Genomic DNA, 22,489 nt, shown 5'->3' with positions numbered 1-22,489 from the left:
TCCCAACTCACCAACTTGGCAATGACCGTGTGAAGGCACCCATTGTTTTATGAGCTTTCAAAGTTATAAGTTCATTGCTTGGATCCAAAGAGGGCACACACATGAGAAAGAGCTGAGCATGCAGCCAGATCTTGAATTTCTGTTTCTGCTTTAGCAGCTCTCATAGCTACAGAAGCAACACATTTTCTAAACCAAACAGTTTCTTGTCTCTTCAGCAGCTGGAATTGCAGTCACAAAGACAGGAAGTAAAACATTCCAGATATGTGTGCCATTCTCCTTTGTGTATACATAATCTTTGTTTGGATCGTAAACCATCTGCTAAGCATAGAGAGATGAAATAAGACTCAACTGTTAGGTATGTCTGTTTAATGGAAAATTGAAGAGTTGGTCACTCATCACATTTAATTTTAATAATTTTCAAGGACCATTCATTTACCACAAAGCAAACAAGCAAACAAATAAAAAACATGCGACCTATAGTCTAACAAACTGTCCAGTACGTTTTATTTTTCAATGATACCATTCTTTCCAATCGATATTGAATAAAGTCTTTGATATAATTGTATTGCATTTGCAGATTATTTTCTTTAAACTTTTCCATTCTTAAGTATTGTGTATATATTATTCTGCTGTTAAGAACTCTATGAAATACTGGATTGTCCCACACTGAGGATTTTGAATGTAATTTTGAAAGTAATATGTAACAAAACAAGTAATCATTTTGTTCACTCACTGGGATAATATTTCCTCTACTTTCATGTAAACTCTGGGATTAGTCCAGGAATAAATATTTCTTGATCCTTGATTAATACAATGGTGGGTTTCAGTCAGCCTTAATGGTAAGAGCTAGTATCATTGAGTGTATTACACAAGTAAATCTGGGTGATTTCAGTTAAATAGAATATATGAATTTACGCCAATGTCTTCTCTGATTATTTTGGCATTTGCTGCATTTTGAGATTTACTGTATATTATTCTAATGATTTAGGGAAATTCAGATGTAGGGGTGGAAGGGTATCTCAGCCCTAAATGTTAGACTGGCATAGCACCTATATTGTAGGAATTGGAAGGGAGTAATTTAAATCACTTAAATTGTCTATTCAGTGGTCACTGTGAACCTTTCAGTCATTTTCTGGTGGCCAAACCCAGGATGGCTGCTGTGTGACAGTCTGCTTGACCCTTCCCTATACCCAGCATGTAGCTTAAGATGTCCATGTCCATCCTCTTAGCACTGAGACATTTCTACATGGGGTGCCTCTTTTGTGTATGGACCCCTTGGGTCCTGTCTATAATCAAAAGATCAGAATAAAATATAATAAATATAAAATTGGTTTCATTCACAATCAAGTATAGTCATGTCCAATCATAATACAGATTGGCACCCTCATTGCACTAGCACATTTTCTAACAGTGGCAGAGTCGCAGAAACAATGTTTCTAACAAGGAGATATAGATGCCTGTTGAGAACGTATATTTTATCTCAACTTAGGCTTTTCCTCTCCCAGCAAAATGAATGCCTGTGGTATTAGGCTGTGCTAAACCAAGGTTTGTTCAGACAAGTAAAAAAAGAAGAAGAGGGATTTGTTGTTCCTCTTAAATCTCTTTATTGCCAGTTATCAAAAATCAAAGCTCAAACACTGACATGATGTCAAGATACATAACTTCATTAGAGGTTTTCAGTTTCACAGCAGAACAAAAAAGACAAAAACCAAGAGAGGTTCAGGATGCAAGAAAAGCAAGTCATTCCCTGCCCCCACCACTTAGGACTTACTAAAGAAAAACTTGCACAGTTGACTTTTCCATCCCTTCTACCCTGTTTCAGGCCTAAGTTAAAGGTGTTCTCTCCCTCTTCCCCTCCTCCCAATTCAAACCAAATGTCAGGCGCTAATGATCTAATCGTTTTTACTGGGACATGCGTCAAGGCCAAGCAAGAGTGCAAAATAACAGTTCTCAACAAAAACAGGGACTCACACAAGTCCTGCAGAAAATGGCTTTTCTCAGGTTCACTTTTAGTCACTTGAGAACAAACCCCCACCAAATCCACCCCCAAAAGGGACATGCCCCATAACAGCAGTTTCTGGCAGTGTTAAATATGCCCTCATCCAAAACAATTTTGTGTGCACGCTAATATAGGAAGTCTTTGTATTAAACACTAAAATATTTAAAGCTAGCCATTAGGTGTGTAATTTTGCAAAGCAGGGCAAATGTTATATGTGGTAGTCCAAGGAAGATTAAAAACTGCTACCAGTTACTTAAAGTATATGTGTTAAAATGTATTTATAAAGAACTATAAGATGGAGAAGAAATTTCCCATGCCTGCTTACAGGCTTGGTCCATTTCACTGGTCTCTCTCATGTTTCTTCCTGTGGTGCACACATGGTCTGAACATGTGGACTTGATGAGGGCCAGGTATTCCCTGAAAGACTTTAAAACATTATAGGGCTTAAAAATGGTAAAATAGTGAGGCTATTCTCACGACCTCCCCAGAAAGGGCTTAAGGAGCCTAGTGAGCCTTAATGAGTGCTCTGCTAACCCTGCTCTTTTGATTGTGAGTGGCTGCAGTGTGGCTCCATGCTGTGGCAACTCATGAGGAGACCCCAGACTGGAAGGCTACAACAAGCCTCTCAGCCTTGGGGGGCCTCCCCAGAATGCCCCACACCCTTGAGTGGGGCATTCTGAGACTTCTGGGGGCAGGCGGCCCCCGCTCCCCGCCTCCCCTACCTGCTCCATGATGGAGCCAGTAGTAGTGTGGGTGGCCAATCCAGCCACCCAGGGCTAGGCAGATGCTCATGTGCAGGGAGAGAGGGCTTGACCCACCAAACCCCTTACAGCTCTCTACACTGCTCGTGTGGAGAGCCTCAGTATCTATTAAGAGGTGAAAGACAGATCAATAGAAAATGATGCCTGTAACTGTGGTTCTAAATAAGCATTCTTTGTTATTGCTGTCCAATAGTGGTGTGTACAGACTGGACCATTTGGCACAGTTCGGTTCAAATTCGAATTCAGATCAAACCGCCCTGAGCCGTATCGGAAGGGTGGTATATAAATCTAACAAACAAACAAACAAACCACACCAAATCAAACTGGTTCAGTTGAACCTATCCAGTACACAGAATGTTGTACCCAGAACCTATCCAGTACCCAGAATGTTGGGGGCAATATACTAAATCATTGTAAACCGCTTAGAGAGCTCCGGCTATAAAGCGGTATATAAATGTAAGTGTGTGTGTGTGTGTGTGTGTGTGCTATCGGCTGGGCCGGTCAGTTCAATGAACCAGCTCAAATTAGTTCAAAGCAGTTCATGACTGAACCACTCAAAATGGCCCAGTCCTCAGCGGCCTGTTTCATGAGCGAACCAGTTCTGCACATCCATACTCTCCAAATCTGAGAAAGTAAAATAAAGGTTAAAATAAAGGTTATTGAAGCTATGCCTGACCACAGTCTACCATTTATTAAAATTAAAAGTAATAAATAGAAGTGGCTTCAATCTGATCACAATCCCTGCCTTCTTTACTAACATTGATGACAACTATTTTTTTAATTACTCATCAGTACATTCGCTCTAATGCTGAAGATTTCTGCAATCATTTCTGTCATCTTGTCTGTGTAACAGGGATTTGTCAGGCAATTCTACTTGCTTCAGCTACTTAGGGTTTGTTGCTCCCTGCTCCCTGACCAAAATTTGACAGAGATAATAATGAATAAAAGGAAACATTTTCCAAATCTGAGCTGGATGTCCAGAAAGTTAATACTGATTCAGATTGTGTATAAGTTAGGCCCTGATGGGATGTAATGATTATTCATAGGATATACTGGAGCCTGGAGACTCCTGAGGGCCCAATGCAGATTTGTTTCAGACAAGACTTAGACTTCAAATAGTCTAGTGTCTAGTCCAAAATGAATATATGGGAAAACGGGTCTTGGACTCCTCAAATCTGACAAAAGTGTATAGAGTGCTCAGCCATCTCTATCAATTACATTTCTTGAAATCTGATGGTGTACTACAATAATTCCCTAGAAACCATGTAACATGGAGAACAAACATTCTTGTCAGTTCTCGCAATATGCTTTCTCAAGTTTGCATCATAAATATTCTCTCCTTGTTTTTCTTGGTCAGCATGAGAAGCAGATATAGGAGTTTGTGGATTTGTCTGCTTATCTGTATGTTTATACATGTATGTTTATACATTATACATCTGTATGTTTATACATGGTGCCAAGACACAACTCTGTAGAATTTTGAATGTATAGTTCTCTTAATATTGTGGGGAGGGCAGAGGTTAGCCATTCCAATAACTTGTAGGAATTATATACCCAAAGATTAGTTTCTTTGATAAGACCACAATTTTTTTTGTATGTTTTTCACTATTAAACAGAAGTCGGGAAACATAATTGGAATTCAGATTAATAGCATAAGAAAAAATATTTCATTTAATGGATTGTTTATTGATTAATGCTGGTACAGGTGACCCTTGTTATCCATGGTCACCTGCAGTTTTGTGTATCTGCGGTTGGGCTCTATATACCCGACCTCGTTATGCCTGGTTCTAAAAATAGTAAAAATTCTCCCATCCACAGTTCCTGGGTGGCTGGAAATGCTTTCTGATGTAATTTCCATCCATCATTTTGCACCACGGAGCTATTTTGTGTCTCTTTCTTTAAACCACCCCCCCTGCAATTTTTCATGGAAAATCATAGGAATTGGGGGTTGGGGGGCATTGCTGGACAGCTGGAGACCAGGAGAACATGGTACACTACTTTATTTCTCTTCTTTTGCCTCCTCTCCACTTTTCAGCCCTTTTTTCAGCTCTAGGAACCTAATCCCCCCATTCCCATTGACTCAAGGTCTCATTATCTGCGGTTTCATTATCCACTGTTGTAGGGCAGAACTGAAACCCTGCAGATAATGAGGGCCATCTGTATGGAAGTTAACTTGAGATAGATGTTTAAAAGATTGCTACGTAATAAGGACCTCCTATATCATGTAGGGTGGCAATAATTGTGATATTACTGATGTGTTTCTCCTTGCAGCACAAAGATACATTCAAACCATCACAGACATGCACAGATCAAAGCAGGATGCCCTGCAACGATATATTTGTGCCAGTGTGCCACTATAGTGTTAGCAAGAATCTTTTCAATAAGTAAAGCATCATGTTTTACGACACGATACATGAACAAGCACAAGTTCACCAATCAAAGCAAGCAAATGCAGAAAAACTCAGGATTAGACTGCAAAGCTGATTAACAGGAAAACATTTGGTTCATTATCCAACACAGAATTAAACATCCCAATACAGAGTTAAGTGTTTTTAAACACACTGATGCCAATATTTCATTATCAGTCTTCTTTCAGACAATAGACAGTGCATTTTTCATTGTGTCTGATGACAGTACACCTGAGCACGTTTTGTTTTGAAGTGGTGAATGCTGTACATCTCTGGTACTTTTACATTAGATGGAATTTTTATTGCCAACTCTACTACCCAGTGGCATTATATTTTATAAAAATAATAAATTGCATTTATTTATTTAATTAGTTTTATATACTGCCCTTCCAAAATGGCTCAGGGCAGTTCACAGCATTTTGGTGATTCATGTTTCAGAGCTTTTGCAAAGCATTTGAAATATAGCTGAAAATTATTTTAAAATAACTATGTGCCTGTTGCTATGTATTATAGGGATATATAGCTTGATTGTTAGTGGTGCAGATCTTTAACTGATGTGACTTTTGAATGAGGTTGGGGGTTGCCCTCCAGTATCTTTATATGAAGGCCTTTAGATCCCCTTGTTGGGAAGCTTTCAACTTGTTGGGCATATATGGCATCGCTATTCCTACTCATAATGTTTGGTGGCACTGCTGTCCACACACACAAATATATTTATGTTCACCGTTTATTCTGTTATCATATGTAATACCCATTAGAAGCTTCTGTTTATCTGGGAACCCCCTATCTGCAACTCCTGTCTTCCCCTGTTACAATTGATTGTGGTTGGGATGATGGGTGTTATAGTTCAGCAACTTCTGGAGAACCACTCCAGAACTTTGTTTTGGAACTCCTGCCATTGATACAGCATAGTTCCTAACAAAAGAGACCAAATTAAATTTGTAATAGGCTTTATCTGGCATGTATGGATCACAGAAAATATCAGGGATTGGTTAAATGACTGGCCCCTGATATTTACCTGACAAATGCAGGATGAAGGCCATTTAGGACTGCATAGGCCATAATTCCTATGGATCTGGAGGGCTTTTTTATTTTGGACTATGATGGCAACAAACACCAAAGACTTTAAAAAACAGGCTACACAAAAAAAGAATAGCCAAAAACTTTATTATTATTTCTCAACTGCACAATTTTCTCACAGATAGTAGATTAACATCTGTCATGGTCATAAGTGTGTGTGTGATTGAGGTGACCCTTAGTGTTGATTGTGCTGCTTACTGTTCTTTAAAGGGATATCAGGGGGCTAAGAAGTACCAAAACATTATCTATGGCAAATGTATAAGAGCTTTCTCATACAACCATGTACATCGCTCAGTGTCTCATCACAGAATGATACATTACTTGATGACTCACTGCTTGAACATGTGCGTACTCATTGCTTCCTTCATTGGAATTTGGAAAGCACTGGTTTTGAGGTGGGGTCAAGAAACATGCAATGGATGTAGCATTTGATCTATTAGGGCAGTTTTACAAATGCAAGTCATCACTTGATGTGACAGTTATTAGGCAATAGATGTGTGCACTCCCTCTTCATGCCAGTGGCTAGAAAAAATTATGAACTTAGCCTGGCTTGTTCATTGCTTTTGTATTTAGAATAATGAAAAACATTACAAACAGTAATGAGTGCAAAGATGTACAGGAAGGAGTGATACTCTCTCAGTACCAGCATCAACATTCTGCTTCAGCAAGAGCATAAACATTGCCTACATTAGGTAGCATCCAGCCCTTCAGCACAGTAGTGCATCATCAGCGAAAGCTCCTTCCAGGAAGGAAAGGAGAGTTTTGCTTATTCAAGAATCCCTTCTAGTTGTGCATGGACCATTTCCAAGAGTGCAACTCTTCTGTTCATTAAAGAAGCTTCTGCAAGTGGTATACCACTGCACTCAAGGTCTGGATGCTACTCATCATTTCCACCCATTCTATAAAGCATTGGTAGCAACCTTTGCTCCACCAAATATTTTCTTGTTATTACTAAATGTCCCAGAATCCATTTTATTCAGGCCAACCAGGGAGGACCTGATATCAGTAATTTGTTACACTTGACCAAAAGATCCTACATTTGAATGCTTGCTCAAGGATGAAGTTTCCTGGGTTATCTTGGGCCAGTCACCATCTCTCAACCTAATCCACCTCACTGGGTTGTTGTAAGGACCAAAAAAACCAAACATCATGAATTTCTTGGAGAAAGGATGGGATACAATCATGTTAAATAAAATGGGAGGTGGTCTCATTTCTAAGCAATGCAGGTTCCAAGTGTACTATATTGCTCATTTGTATAGAAATGCTGCCATTAGGTTTTGTAGTCCCTCTAGATCATGGATATGAGCCCAAAACATGAAAAGCACAGGCAAAATTATTTCATTGTGAATTGATACCCACAGCTCTGTGAGTCAATTGCTGCAAAGCTGTGTCCTATATAACAATGACTCATTATTTTTGGTGTATCTAACAAAGTACAGTTGCATCATCTTATTGAAAAAGTAGTAAACAATTAAGAACAGAGAGACAGAGATAGAGATAGAGATCAAAATAGAGATGTAGAGGTAGAGGTAGAGATAGAGGTAGAGACAGAGCCTATGAAAGGGCAAGTTCTCTTCTCAATGCATATGCATTATCTATCTATCTATCTATCTATCTATCTATCTATCTATCTATCTATCTATCTATCTAATTCTCTAAGGCGTACCCGTGGCTAATCCTGTGTGTGGCAACTCTCGTGAGAGCTCATAAGCAGAAGCACCGTGGTGATTGGGCAGTCGAGTTTCCATATGCAGATAGGGAGGAGGAGCCTGTGATGGTTAAGGTCAGTTGGAATGCAACTGTACTGGTCAGAAGATGTTCTTGATTTTAGGGGAGAGGAACCTATATATAAAAAAGGATAGTGGGCAGGGGTCTGCTAAGAGAGGGGCCGTGAGGGAGAAAAGAACTCCTTCAGAAGAAGGAGGCTGCCATTGTATGAATCACATGAGGAAACAAGATGAGCTAGATCTGTTAACTCAGGAAGGGAGAGAGAGAGAGAGAGAAGAAGAAGAAGAAGAAGAAGAAGAAGGGAGGGGAAGAAAGATAGAGGGGAAGAGCGAGTGGAGGACAGAGAAAGAGAGAAAAAGAAGGGAGGGGAAGAGAGAAAGAAGGAAAGGCGAAGGCGAAGGACGGGGCCGAGCCCGTCAGTGGCCTGAGGGAAACGAGCTATCATGGCTGTGCCTATTGGCAACAAGGAAGGGCCCAGTCAACCACTGCTGCTGTTTGGGGCTACTGAGGCCATTGGTGGAGGGAGGGAGGCAGACAAGGAATGGGCCCGGGTCTGTCAGCGGTCCAAGGAGAACAAGCAGCCATGGAAGTGATGGCAGTGAGGAAGGGCCTGGTCAACTGCTGCTGCTCCTATAGAAAGAAGCAAGAGAGGGGCTTGGATGAGGGTAGGGAGGTCTCTGGGGATTGGGGGATGCAGCTTGGCCAATAGGCACCAGCAATGCTGTAGCCGCAACCAAGAGGGGTGAGGGGGATGGAGTAAAGTGATGGAGGAGTGACCAAGAGGGGTGAGGGGGATGGAAGCAACCAGATGGAGCAGGAGGAGGAGGAGTGTGGCTCAGATGAGGGTGGAAAGACCTCTGAGGTGAAGGGGGCTGTGGCAGGGGATGAAGGGAGCAATCAAGTACTAGCACGCAGATGCTCTGCGAGGGTTAAGCTAGTTATCATTTTTAAAAATCTAGTAAAAGCTGGCTATTTGTACAGGATAGAAAAAGGCTCATAACACTTGGGATAACTATCAAATGATACAATGAAGATATTCAAATGAGCAGCCCAACCCCAGGCTAGGGCAGTCCAGCCTGGGTTGGACTGCTTGTGTGTTGCGCCAGGATGTTCCCAGTCTTGGTGCTTTTGCCCCTGCTAGCCCAACTTTTTAGCCCATCATTTAGATAAGATTATATGAACCTGCAGTTCATTTAACCTTGGCACGCGATCACGAGCATGATCACCACCAGGTTAAAAGGCTTCCCCCTGGCCAGGCAAAGACACCACTGCTCATCTTTAAATTATTTAAAATAAAAATTTCGTATCCCGCCTCCATGAGCAGTGGTGCGACCTCAAATTGTTATGTAGGAATTGTCAGGTAAAGTGCTGTAGGTCACAGTGCTACAGATTGTCATTATTGAGGCTGTTTGTACCTTTACAGTAGTTGCAAAGCAGTTATTCTTTAACATTCTTTCCAAGTCACTGTGGGAAGCAAGCACTTTGATCCAGTTATATCACAGTCCTGGAATTAAATTAAAGTGATTTAGTGCTATTGATTTCCGTAGGTCTTACCACTTAAGCTTATGAGATTCATTCCAGCAAAGTTGGAAGTACTTTGGAAGGGGTCCTGCCACAATAACATCAGAATGTGAAATCCTAACCAATATCTGGTTTTGACATTCCAATGCATGCATACAGAATTCTGTATGGAGCACCTGCCTCACATATGACATTTCTCCACCATGCAGACTAAGTTGTTGGACCATTTTATGTGTGATCTACACTTAAGTGTGGATTGATCATTTTTAAGCCATTGAACTGGTGCTTCTAGGCAGATTAGTATACTCATTTCTGATGCAGCAGATCAATGTGGTGTAAAGCTATTTTATCACAGAGAAGCAGGAGAGAGAGAGAGAGAGAGCGAGCAAGAGAGAGAGCGAGAGAGAGAGTGAGAGAGCCCTTGTTAAAATTGTGCCTGGTTTATGCCACTCCATCATGTAGGTAGGACGTCACTTAACTGAATGATCCATCATACAATTAAAAATAATTATCCTGCCTGCTGCAAACTGGTCTTTCTCACTAGCATGTTGTTTTCCACATGGAGGGAATCATTTTAATAGAGGAAAAATCACAAAGAGTTGCGTGGCATCTTAAAACTAATACATTTATTTTAGCATAAACTTTCATGGACTAGACCCCATTTTGTCAGTTGTATTAAGTGTTCTCAGTTTGTGTGTGTGTGTGTGTGTGTGTGTGTGTGTGTGTGTGCAGTGGCCTTTGGCTGGGGATTATGGGAGTTGAAGTCCAAGAACATCTGGGGGCCCAACATTGAGGATCCCTGCTCTAGAGCATCTGTGCGCTAGTACTTGATTGCTCCCTTCACGCCCTGCCACAGCCCCCCCCTCACCTCAGAGATCTCCCCACCCTCACCAGAACTGCACTCCTGCTCCTCCTCCTCCTCCATCCCATTGCTTCCATTCCGCTCACACCTTTTGGTCATGGCTGCAGCATTGCTGCTACCTTTTGGCCAAGCTGAAGCCCCAGAGACCTCCCCACTCTCACCCGAGCCCCACAGGAGCAGCAGCAGCAGTTGACTGGGCCCTTCCTCTCTGCTGCCACCACCATGGCTGCTCGTTCCCCTCAGGCTGCTGACAGGCCCAGGCCCAGGCCCATCCCTTGCCTGCCTGCCTCCCTCTGACAATGGCCTCAGTAGCCCCAAACAGCAGCAGTGGTTGCCTGGGCCCTTCCTTGTTGCCAATAGGTGCCGCCATGGCCACTCATTCCCCTCAGGCTGCTGACAGTACATCTTCTGACCAGAATCAGTTGCATTCCAACTGACCTTAACCATCACTGGCTCCTCCTCCCTATCTGCATATGGAACCCCCACTGCTCAATCACCATGGTGCTTCTGCTCTCACAAGCTCCTTCTCCCTATCTGCATATGGAATCCCCACTGCCCAATCAGGTGCTTCAGTGGGGGCATGGCTTGCGACATCCCCCCACACACCCCTGGACCATCTTCAGGAATAGCATGTAATCTGAAGCATACAGCCAAGATTACAGGCTTACCATTTCAGTGACATCTCAAAGGAAATGGGTAGGTGAGACTAGGGTCAACTATAGCACTCTACAGGCTTTTCATCTATTGTTAAGGTTGCCAACTAGGGATTTTTATAGAGGACATGCGACTATTTGGGGGGACCAAACAATCTTGTTTGCATTAGGAGGAACAGAGACAATTTGGGGGACCAAACAACTTTTTTGGCATGTGTTGTGCAGTCCATAATTCTGGGGAGCAGCTGGAACATTTTGTTCACTCAGAACACTTTGCTCTCATGAGCAGCTTCTTTTCATCTTCCTCCTCCCCCTTCCTACTGAACATCCCTTCAATGGGGAAGCCGGAACTGAGGTTGTGTTTCAGTGGCAGGATGCATAGCCACGTGATGCAGGAGCATGGATAGGTGGGCCCGGCAGGTACAGCTTGCTTCCTTCATGTGGTGGTGGTGGCGGCGATGACAGTGAGAAGTTATCAGTTAGCTAACAAACTTTACTCAGCAAACTTTACTCAATTGGCAACGATCCCTGCCAAGTGAGTAAAAATTCACCTTTTAACGTAGCGAATCTCTTCTATTTATCATGGAGAGAGCAACTGGCCCTATCCAACCCCAGCACAACATTCCTTCAGTGGCTGATGCTGGTGTTACCTTGCATTTCTTTTTAGATTGTGAGCCCTTTGAAGACAAGGGATCATCTTATTATTTATTTTTCTATGAAAACCACTGTGAAACCTTCTGTTGAAAAACCCTCTATAAATGTTTGTCATCATAGAGAATAGCAAGCGAGTGGGAGACCGTGCATGCACTGTTGCACCAACATGCAAAGAGGCTGGCTTGGTAGGTAGCATGCTGTCCTGCTTCCAGCCAAGAGGTGAAGTTGTTGGCCTGGCTTGGGAGAGCAGGCTGGGTGACCCATGGGGGAGGAGGACAGAGGACTCACCAGGAGATGGATTTACAGTTGAGCAGCAGGGGCCTTGAGAACTCTGCACCTAGACAGCAGAATGAGCAGACATACAGCTCACCTGGTCACCAGCTTCACAGTGGTGAGCTGTATTTATTCTGGATTGAGCTTTTTTCACCATCTGGACCTGGCAACCCTACCTATTACCATGGGTATAGCTACAGTAGTGCCTGGTAGTGCACATGCATTACCATCCTCCATCTTCTAGTTCCTGTACACCTGCACTTTTTTCTCCTGCTTGCTTACATGGTGTCACTTGCAAAAACCACACACAGACATATTCAGATGTGTATCTGTAGTTTGCCAGCGTCAATAGTTTTGGACCTTTCTTTCAGCCCTTTCATCTGGGAACCTAAGTGGGAGATTCAGAGCCTCAGGGCCGTGTCTATCTATTAATCCACCGATGGGATTGAGTCCCTACCAAAAACTGTGTTCCTAGCTCTGTGAATCTGTAGACTTTAAGCTCCTATTGGTTGTAAGGACAAATTTGGCCTCGCCTACTCCAACCTGGTTTAGTGAAGTCATGTCCCTGTTTCACTCATTGTTCCTCCTGCTGGCGGATGCAGACAAACTTGTTTCTCCCTAGTTTAGCTGACCGGTAACCTGTAAGTGTTCCTGCAAATTCAGCCCATAGAGCTACAAGCTGAATTGCAAGTTGTTGTTGTTTTAAGGGATTTCATCTACCCCAATCTTTGTCTCTAAACTTGCAATAAAACCCTTTTGTATTTTGACTGTGTGGATTTAATACTGTGCTTGAAAGCTCTGAAGGGAGTTTATGTGCCCATTTGGCTCACACTGTTTGCCCTGAAATTCAAAATACAAAGGGATGTTGGTTATATCTTCCCATCTGTGTTGGTAAGAAGAGTGGAGGTTTCTGATTCCTAATGTGGTCTAAAAATCGAATGATCTTTAGGGTACTGTTAAGGAGATGGCAGCAGCAAGGACCACCCAAAAGAGGAATCTGAAGAGGGAGCGGATTACATTCAATTAGCCCTCTCCCCAACAATATCCTCATCATACCACCAATTACCATTTAGTGAGGTCATTCACACAGCTGGGTGGGTGTGGCGGGGGCAGGGGGAAGGCTTGTTATACCTCCCTCCTTCCAGAGGACCGAGTCCATTTGCTGGGAGCAACTCTCACAAACCACACTCCCAGACGAGGAGCACTGAGTGAATGCAATGTGCAGCTCCAGAGGCTGGGACAACACGTCCCAGCCCCACAGTGCACCGCGTGACATGTGTAATGCATTGGGGGATTCCCCCAAGAGACAGGCACTCTAGGCTCCCCTCTCTGCTAAACCCAGCGAAGACACAACCTGGTAGCCCAGGTTAAGGGAGCACTTGCTCAATAATAGCTGGGTTAAAAAGCCGAGCTAGGTGGCACTGCCCCGCCAGGATTGGGCCCGATCCCGGAGGTTCTCACTCGTTAGGCTGGGATTAGGTTAGGCTCCGTGTTAGAACAGCCTCATTGTCTGTGGCATTTTGTTATTATGCTGGGCAACAATTTAGAACAGAAGTGCAGAATATTATATTTTAATTTAATCAACTCTTGCGTTAGTGTAACAATTGTCTAAACAGGCATTATTAATATTTTGTTTTTGCTGTAGTACAAAAAGTAGTTACACGTTAACACTAAGAAAGGAAGTAGGTCAGATACAATTGTGTGGAGCAACGCAAAATTATTGTTTTTGAGCCACATAGCAGAAAACGTTCTGATGCCTAACCAGTTTAATCTGTCACCTTATGCCGCTGCCCACTACAGAGCAAGTAGCTACATCACTGCAAACATACTGGCCTATGTTTTCTTCTTCAAAGATTTCAGCAAATTAATTCCTGATTAAACTCCCATGCATTCTTGATTCAGAACTAGATCTAACTCTGTTTTTCAAACCATGGAAAACTTTTCAAAATCTTCAAAATGACCAAGGCTTAAATTTTTTTGAAACCATTCTTTTTGGAGTTTGGGGGTATAGAGTACAACATGTTGCATGTTAGATCTGTACTTTTCACTGGATCTAAGGAGACACTGGTCAACATCCAGACTAATAAAGTTCTGGTGGTATAAATGGTGCTACTGTGACTTCCAAAAATATGATCTTCAGAGGCATGACCCTCAGGGGATATTTTTGGGAGTCACAGCCAGCTTCAAAGGCAAGAGAAGATCAACAAAAACAGGTCTCCCCCATAACAACCATTTCATTAGTTGGGTGTTGACCACTGTTTTGTTGCCATAACTAAACACACACACACACACACACACACACACACACACACACACACACACACACACCAGGTTTCTTCTAGATATCCACAAATCTGTGCAAGATAGTATCAGTCGGGTAAAACATTTGCCTTGTCCACTGCTTCTCCAGTCTGTCCCATCCCAAAGCAGTTGTCCTGGAGAAAAAAAAAGAAGTTGTTTGGGTTTGGCTGTTTATGTTTGTATGTAACATACAGTTAGACTCATAGGCCACTAGGGATGTGCAAACCAGTTCGAATTTGAACCGAACCAGGGGGTGGTTCGATTCGAACCAAAATCGAACCACCACCCCCTGGTTTGAACCCAGTTCAAATTCGAACCAAACCGGTCGAACCAGTTCTATGCACATCCCTATAGGCCACTGGGCAAAATCTAAATTTAATCAGCTCTTTTCTATGAGATCACAGACTTCAATTCCCAAGCATTTTGCTCAGCTAAGAAGACTAATTTTTCAGGATGAGTATTTCTTTTGGGATTTACCGTAAACTTGCTGTGCTTTGAGGTTAATTCCTTGTTGTGACCCTCTTTAGGATTAAACTCAAACCCAATTAGATGTCAAGAAAATCCTTACCTTTCTTTAAAGCAATTAATATTCTCATAAGCAGATTTGATTAGGCTTCATCCATTTTGCTTGATGGCTAATTAGGAAATTCTACTGTCCAAATGACTTTTCAATATCATTCATATGTTTGTCAGTCCTAAAAGCAATGCAAAAAACAGCACTCAAACAGCCATCGATGGGTACGTAACTTCAGATGGAATTCTATATCACTTCTTCCTGCCTAGAGAGAGAAAAAGTTGATGTTGTCCCCATTGCTCTATGTGGGCACCACTTAATCACTGGCTGCTGGTACCCTCAGTGGTGCATGGACTGATTCAAAGGACCAAGGGCAGCCTGTAACATCACTTACGTGATTGTGGTTTTGCGAGAAGAATACAGGAGAAATAGTGTACCTGTAAAAAAGTCCCCAGGTAATGGTAACAAAAACCTGAGGATTGCAAATCCTCAAACGTCATTTTGAACTGGGTGGTGTTTAAAGGGCAGTTTGAGGGCACTGCAGGGAACCGTGGAAAGAATGTGTACACAGATGCACACAGATGGCATGCAGATTGCTTTGTGGATCTTAGGCGAACTGCTCAAGATGATGTTGTGGACCAATTTGAGAGGAACTAAGTCAATGCATTTGGATAAGAGCTTCTAGTAGTTGGATCTAATGAAAACTATTGATAGGCACTCACTGTCCTAATTTCCTGCTTCATCAGAGCGTGTAACTGAAGTGAAGACTGACATCTTTGTCACCAGCTTTGGGCCTGTTTCAGACCATGATATGGTAAGTGATGTTCCACCTTCTTTTTGTTTTTAACTTCTTAGACTTCAAGACAGGTGAGGGAATCTGCAATAACCTCTTTTGTCTTTTACACGGACTGCATTCTACAACTGTAGCCGTTTTTACAATGTTAACCATTGCCATTCATATTGATTGTATCTAAGGGCACCGAAATATCCACCTTGAGCACTGTCTTTAATGAGGCCATTGGCTTGCTCTGTACTAGTTTTTCACACATGTATGTGCAGTAGCAATTAGGAGGGGAGTTTTGCCTATGGTCAGCATATTGCCAGGGCCAGCATCCTAACACAGCATCTAAGCAAGCAAATAAAACAAGTGCACACCTCTAGTGTCCACACTTTTCAAGCGTGGCTCTGTGTGTGTGTGTGTGTGTGTGTGTGTGTGTGTGTGTGTGTGTGTGTGAATTGCCCATGCTTTGGAGGTGCAGATGCTAGTGCTGTGTATGTGTTTCCCTTGCTTGCATGGGCATAGCGTCAAGATGTGAGCCCATGTGAACAGGTCTTACTAAAGATATGGTGAAGAGATTATTCACCATAATCATAATCAGTCAGCAAGATTAGAGAAATTCAGAGGATAACAACTAATTATTTCAGACCACTATCAAAACAGTTATCAATGGGATGTAGAATAGATGCCATGTCCTGCCAACACAGGTACTTCATTCAAAGGATTATACCTTTTGACTTCAGATGCAGATGTCTGTAATGGTTTGGATAATGTTTAACTACTTGATTAATTACAAGTCTGAGCATTCACTTTGCTATATGAAGGGTCAAAAGAAAATCTGAAACTCTGTAATGCATCGGAGATATTTTATTTTAGGAATCATGCTGTAGCAAAGAGATTGCATAGCTTAAAACAAAAAACAAAAAAGGCCCAGACACTTTTAAAGCTGTGCAGTAGTTAAATATGGTATTATGACATTTATTAAAAATAAATACAGGTTTTTAAAAGAGCCTAGTAAAATTGGGAAAACTGCTTCATCCTGTTGATCCTGTAGTCTATATTTCATAGCTGAGTAGATGCAGTTTTGTAGTCTACATTGGTATATGTAATGACCTGTGTTATGTTTAAGATGCACCATTTGCAAAACCATTTTCTTTTGGGAGTTGCACATACACTTGCAAAACTAATTCCTGCATGTTAGGAAATGCTCAAATGTATGGAGCATGCATACTGCTGGAATACTTTGGGGGCTGAAGTTGAAGTCCACTCTGTTCATAATGTCTTGTTTTTGCAAGATGGTTGGAAGAGCTCACCAGTGCTATCCATCAAAAATATTACTTTATGAACTTCTCTCTCTGTCTCGCCTTCTTCCCCTCTCTCTTCTTCTCCCTCTCGCCCCACCGACTTGCCTTCCCAGATGCTATTATCAATACGTTTGGAAGATCTAAATCATGCCTGACCTCCCCAACTCTTGACTTACCTAATGTTCATGTATTGGACATCATGCTTGCATATGGGCCATATAGTCCTCAATGCATGCAGGAGGGAATTGTGTGTCTTGTGGTGTACAGACCATGTAATTCCAGCCTATGAATGTTGGGCTCCACATGCATAGGCTTCTGTGTTGATGTGATATCCAACATGTGGACCTCAGTTACACTGAAGGAGTAGGGCTGGCAGGTGCAAATATGATCCCTGTATATTGTGCTGATAATTATGTCAGCTGAGGGCTTTTTTGTTCTTCATAATTGTCTTCTGTAGTCATTGGAACTGTCTCCATAGAGAGTGGACTCATGTACCATGCATTGCAGCTGATGCTCCATCTTTAGAATCAGTCACTTTAGTCCTATTTAGAGATGGAAAGATGAATCCAGGATTCATTTTTGGCCTGGAATCTCAGATCCTGTGAAGTTAGGGGCAACAATTGCATTTCTGAGTAAAGATCTGAAACTTGATAGCACCTAAAAGTGCTTGGAATCACTGGTGGATTTGGTTTATTGGTTACTTGTGCTCTGTTAAGTGAAACTGGGGTGGATGAGTGAGGGAGGAAAACAGTCGGTTGGCTGTGTGCTACTGAAATCCCTGCTCATTAGTTTAGTGTATTCTATTCGTGATCTTTTGAAATCAATGAAGTCAGACCAGTTGGAAAGCACATGATGTGACTGCTGACACATATTGCCAGACCTTAGCCAGGGCTGCCCAAGATTGCTAGGTGCTGAGAAAGGAGTGAGGTCCAAAACAGGTATGAGTGAGGCTGGAAATGGTAGATCAGGGTCCAGGGGGCCAGAAGAAAGGCTGGGCTGAAGTTTCAGACAGGGCAGATCAGGGTCCAAGGGGACAGGCTTGAAGACTGCACCCTAGAGAAGACTGCAAGCCAAAGCAGGGCAAGGTGAGAAAGAGCAAGGCACTAGGAATCTGCTGCTGCTCTTTTTTTTATGCTCTATTGCTTAGGCGGATGGGCAAACTCTGAAACCAGGGTCCTGTAAGCCAAGGTGAGCATGGATTGGCCCGTGGAGGCCAACTGAGGGTTGCTGCAGCCCAGTTGGTTCCCTTGCACTACAATGCTTCATCTTTAAGTTTGCAGTGGAGGCAGAGTGCTGGTGGTGCAGGCATTAAGCTGTTAAGCTGCCAAATACAAACTGCTGGGATCCTCCGCTTGTGCCTTACCTGCCTGGTGCAAGCCGCTCTGACTTCCTTGGAGAAAGAGCAGAGTGTGTAATACATTAAATATGCCTACATATCTGGAGCATACCCCTTGGTTAATTCTTTTGGTGTCCCTTGGTGATAGTCTAATACTGACTATTAGAGTAAAATAAACTCTTGTGAAGTGGCAGAATCAATGTGAGGTTTGTGCTTATATCTGGGCTGCAGCATTGCCATTGTGTTTGCTTCTGGGTGTTAGTATTTGTGCAGGTTGCCTGTGCACTGAAGTCATAGGCAGCTCTGATTAGTTACAAACAGGCAAGGTTCAGGTGAAGTTCAGGTAGGAGTTCAGGGAAAAAGAGAATGAACAGGGCGTCTGACAGTTGGCTCCTTCAGAATGATGAAAGGCAGAAGCCCTGGTCCCTCTGAATGGTGACCATTTTTCTCTATGGGAATTTGGTGTGGTTAGATATTAGTGTTTTGAATATTAATGCTCCTCTATGATTTATTGATTTTGCTTATTTAAAGGCCCAGGTGCAGAAGAGTGGATGAGTAACATTTTTCCAGAGACATATATGGGTTTCAGAGACCTTGTTGATGGCCTCCATGGCAGCAGAGCAGTATATTAATTTAAATATAAAATAGCAGCATAAAACAAAATCTCCCTGCTCCAGCTTTTTCACAGTTTTCTACAAAAGTGCCTCTTTAGCCCCAGAGCACATTTCCTGTCTTTGGATTGAGGAGGCCTAATTTTCCATCAGAAGAAGGGGGTTCACTCTACTCATTGCCTCGCCAAAATGTTAGGACAAAACAAAATCAATAAATGTTCAGTCTTTTAAGTGCAGTGTTCTTGAAGCCTCTGCTTCTTCAGTGCACCAATTGCCAAATGGGCTGTTTTCAAAGGTTCCCATTGTCTTCCTTTAGGAATATACAATAGATGTATTTTTCCGTCAGAGCTGGAAGGATGAAAGACTGAAGTTCAAGGGACCCATGACAGTCCTCCGACTTAATAATTTAATGGCCAGCAAAATATGGACACCTGATACTTTTTTCCACAATGGAAAGAAATCCGTAGCTCACAACATGACGATGCCTAACAAACTCTTGCGAATTACAGAAGATGGGACACTACTGTATACAATGAGGTGAGAATAGCAACATGGTGCCTTCCTATTTGCGAAAAGAAACAGAATAAATCATGTTTTTGAACAAGTTAGTTATCCCACTCTTTTTCTTTTACAGATATTAATGTTAGATACTATAATGATGTGTGCACCACCAAAGGGATAAATTGGATGTAGTCATTTTCAGTGTTTATTTTTCTTCTGCTCCTCTATCCTTACCTTTTTGCTTTGTAAGTTGATTTAGTTCCACTGAACTTTTCGGGATAGAGAGAGGCTTCCATATATACATTTAACCTGTTTGGGGATTAAACGAATAAAGCCTAAGTTTAATAAGCTTAGGCCCGAGTTACCTTAGAGAGCGCCTTCTTCTGCGTGATCCCCACCGCACATTAAGGTCATCTGAGGAGTATCACATCCAGTTACCACCAGCTCGTCTGGTGGCAACTCGGAGGCAGGCCTTCTCTATAGCTGCTCCGGGGCTGTGGAATGCGCTCCCTGCAGAAATCCGCAATTTGAATTCTCTATTAGCCTTCAGGAGAGCCCTTAAAACGTATTTGTTCAGCCTGGCTTTCCAGGGTTTTAAAATCTGTTTTAATATTCTAACCCAATTTTGGGGCTTTTAATAACTGTAATTGTTTAATTGTTGTTTTAAAATGTTTTTAAATTGTTAATTGTTATATTGTTTTTAATTTGTTTTAGCTCTTTATTGTTTTAGTGGTTTGTTTTAATTGTAAACCGCCTGAGTCATTTTGGAAGGGTGGTATATAAATCAAATCAATCAATCAATCAATCAATCAATCAATACTAAATAAACTTTAGCTGCTGCTGTGAAAACAATAATTCACACCCTGGCACTAAATTAGCATCCTGACAAGTAGGGTTTGGTCTCGCTTAGCTTACAGTCCACTAACTGGACAGGGTACAAGGAATGCAGTTATCCTCATTTGGAGCATAGGGACCCATTTCTGGTCCTGTTTTGTCTGCCCCAGAAAAGGCTCTTGAAAGATGAGGGCACTGGTTTACATCTCTGCAGGACTTAGATATGAGTATGAGCATGTCCAGGAACCTATTTGCAGACCACATTGTCTTATTTGTCTGGCCCCACAAAGATGTGCATTTCCAGCCATTTCAAGTTCTGAACGTAATGATCAAAAGCAGCCCAGAGTAACTTATTAAAGGCACACATCAATAGTAATGGAAGCTGAATAAAGAAAAAGAAAAGGGAACTCTAGTTGAAATCTAGCATTGCTAATGTTTTCTAGATTTACACATTTAAACTCATTGGTTCTAGAGCTGTCCTACTGAAGTCTGCCCTGTAATGAGTGAGCTCCAGACTGACATATGTTAAAGCAAAAATGGCTATGCCATAGTCATAGTTGAACACATTACTGTAGAACCTCAATAGCCGCGGATTCGTGTATCTGCAGGCAGGTAATAAACACTCAACCTTGCTATACGTGGGTTAAAAATGCTTTTAAAAGGGTTGTATCTGTGTATCTGTGTATGGCCAGAAATGACCTTGGAGGTCATTATCAGCTGCCATTTTGTGACAATAAGCCATTTTGTGGCTCATTTTGATTTAAAAAGGCAATTCCCCTGTGATTTTTCATGGAAAAATTGAGACTTTGGAATGTCAGAAGGCCCATGGAGCATGGCAAGGCCCTTTATTTTGGCATTTGGGGGGATTTTTTGGCATTTGGGGGTTCTTTTTCAGGTACCAGGAACTTAAACCCTGGATTTACATTGCCCCAGTGCCTTGGTATTCGTGGTTTCAGCATCTGCGGTACTAGCTCAGAATGGAACCTCCACAAATACCAAGGTCTTTCTGCATCAGTATTGATAAAGACATTTGCAAGGTGACATTTGAAGAGTGAGCAAGGAACGCAAATGAAGCTTTTAAACCAAATGAGTAAAAGTATTTTTGAGTAAGCTTGTGCAGATGATTGTTTGATACTCTACATTAACCAAACTGTGATAGAATGCATACCTGTATTATAATTTGCGTGAAAGTGACTTTTCGTTACTGAATCTGTTCTATTGCCTGTGACCCCCTTATAGACTCACAGTAAGAGCAGAATGTCCAATGCATTTAGAAGACTTCCCCATGGATGCACATGCTTGCCCTTTGAAATTTGGAAGCTGTAAGTTGACTTTAACATTTCCCCCCCTCCTTTCCACAGGCCACTTAACAGAACAGGGCATCCAAGAGCTTGGGATTGAATGTGTGTGCACACACTTTCCAATCTCTGCAATTTTATTTTGTAAAAAAAGATTTTCTACATGAATGAATGTAATCCAATATCTGGCACAGGTGTTAGTCTAAGGGGGAAATGGCTACACTCCAGAGATGTAGAGAAAGATGTTACTGCACTGCATATAAAGACTTCCCTGTATCAGCTTGATTATAGCTATGTTTCATTACATAAAAAGTAACTTCAGTAATATGCACAGGGAATGTGTGTGAATTGACCCTGATAACAACGAACTGCTTCCAATTATAGTTTATTTTTTCAAATAAATTTTATTATTTTATAACTGGTGAATTTTTAATAATCAAGACACATCATAAAATGCAAATAACACAGGGTTTTCAGAGAGAAAAAACGTCTTTCCAGGATATAAAATAATCACGTGTCAGATGTGTCAGATATAGGGCTGGTTGCTCATTTTTAAAGTCACGCCAATCATTTTATGTTATTCATAGCTGTTTTTAGAAATTGGGAGTAGACAGAAAGCTAAAAACATTCAAATGAGAGGATACTTTTGGCCCTTTTTGAAAATGAAAATAGGTGATCCATCCACTGGGAAACCATTCTGTATAAAATGCCCATTTAAATAATAGTGTGCCCTTATACAATGCCTTTTCATTTTGGTTAGGCTTACAAAAAGACTTCCAAGTTGGATGCTCCCAGAATGAAAGCTGGCATTTTGAATGTTTGGAGCACCCAAATATCAATGAAATTATTAATGGAAAAGATGTGTTCAATCCAACACATCAATGCAGTGATGACCTACAGTCAGCATTTGCTCCAGCTGTGGTAGCCATGTTAATGTTGCATGGTGATCCAATGATTCAGCACAGATCCTTGGCAATACCTTCAAATGATAATACCTGGCATTGTTCTCTTGCCTCTATGTAGGCTATTTTGAAAGTATGTGGGCAAGATTCAAGGGAAGAGCTTGTGAGATA

General features: G+C 41.9%; 1 protein-coding gene and 1 long non-coding RNA gene across 4 annotated transcripts in view; one reads left to right on the top strand and one right to left on the bottom strand.

Annotated features, from left to right (window-relative positions):
- The window catches only part of GABRA1 (gamma-aminobutyric acid type A receptor subunit alpha1), a 66,926-nt gene that overhangs the window by 8,472 nt on the left and 35,965 nt on the right, over nucleotides 1-22,489 (top strand). For all 3 annotated transcript variants that reach the window (XM_053295417.1, XM_053295418.1, XM_053295416.1), the window contains exons 4-6: nucleotides 15,501-15,568; nucleotides 19,100-19,320; nucleotides 21,358-21,440. In XM_053295417.1, coding sequence (XP_053151392.1) covers nucleotides 15,501-15,568; nucleotides 19,100-19,320; nucleotides 21,358-21,440 — 372 coding nt within the window. The remainder of the gene's footprint in view (nucleotides 1-15,500; nucleotides 15,569-19,099; nucleotides 19,321-21,357; nucleotides 21,441-22,489) is intronic.
- On the bottom strand, nucleotides 13,460-19,781 carry LOC128344698 (uncharacterized). Its single transcript, XR_008315993.1, has 3 exons — nucleotides 19,650-19,781; nucleotides 14,809-14,935; nucleotides 13,460-14,374 (listed from the first exon to the last, which is right to left on the bottom strand). It is a non-coding gene; the product is annotated as an uncharacterized LOC128344698 (long non-coding RNA).

This window comes from Hemicordylus capensis, chromosome 2, assembly GCF_027244095.1.
Source record: "Hemicordylus capensis ecotype Gifberg chromosome 2, rHemCap1.1.pri, whole genome shotgun sequence".
Taxonomy (NCBI): Eukaryota; Metazoa; Chordata; class Lepidosauria; order Squamata; family Cordylidae; genus Hemicordylus; species Hemicordylus capensis.
The sequence above is the reverse complement of the archived record's forward strand: the minus strand, read 5'-3'. Positions and strand labels throughout refer to the sequence as shown.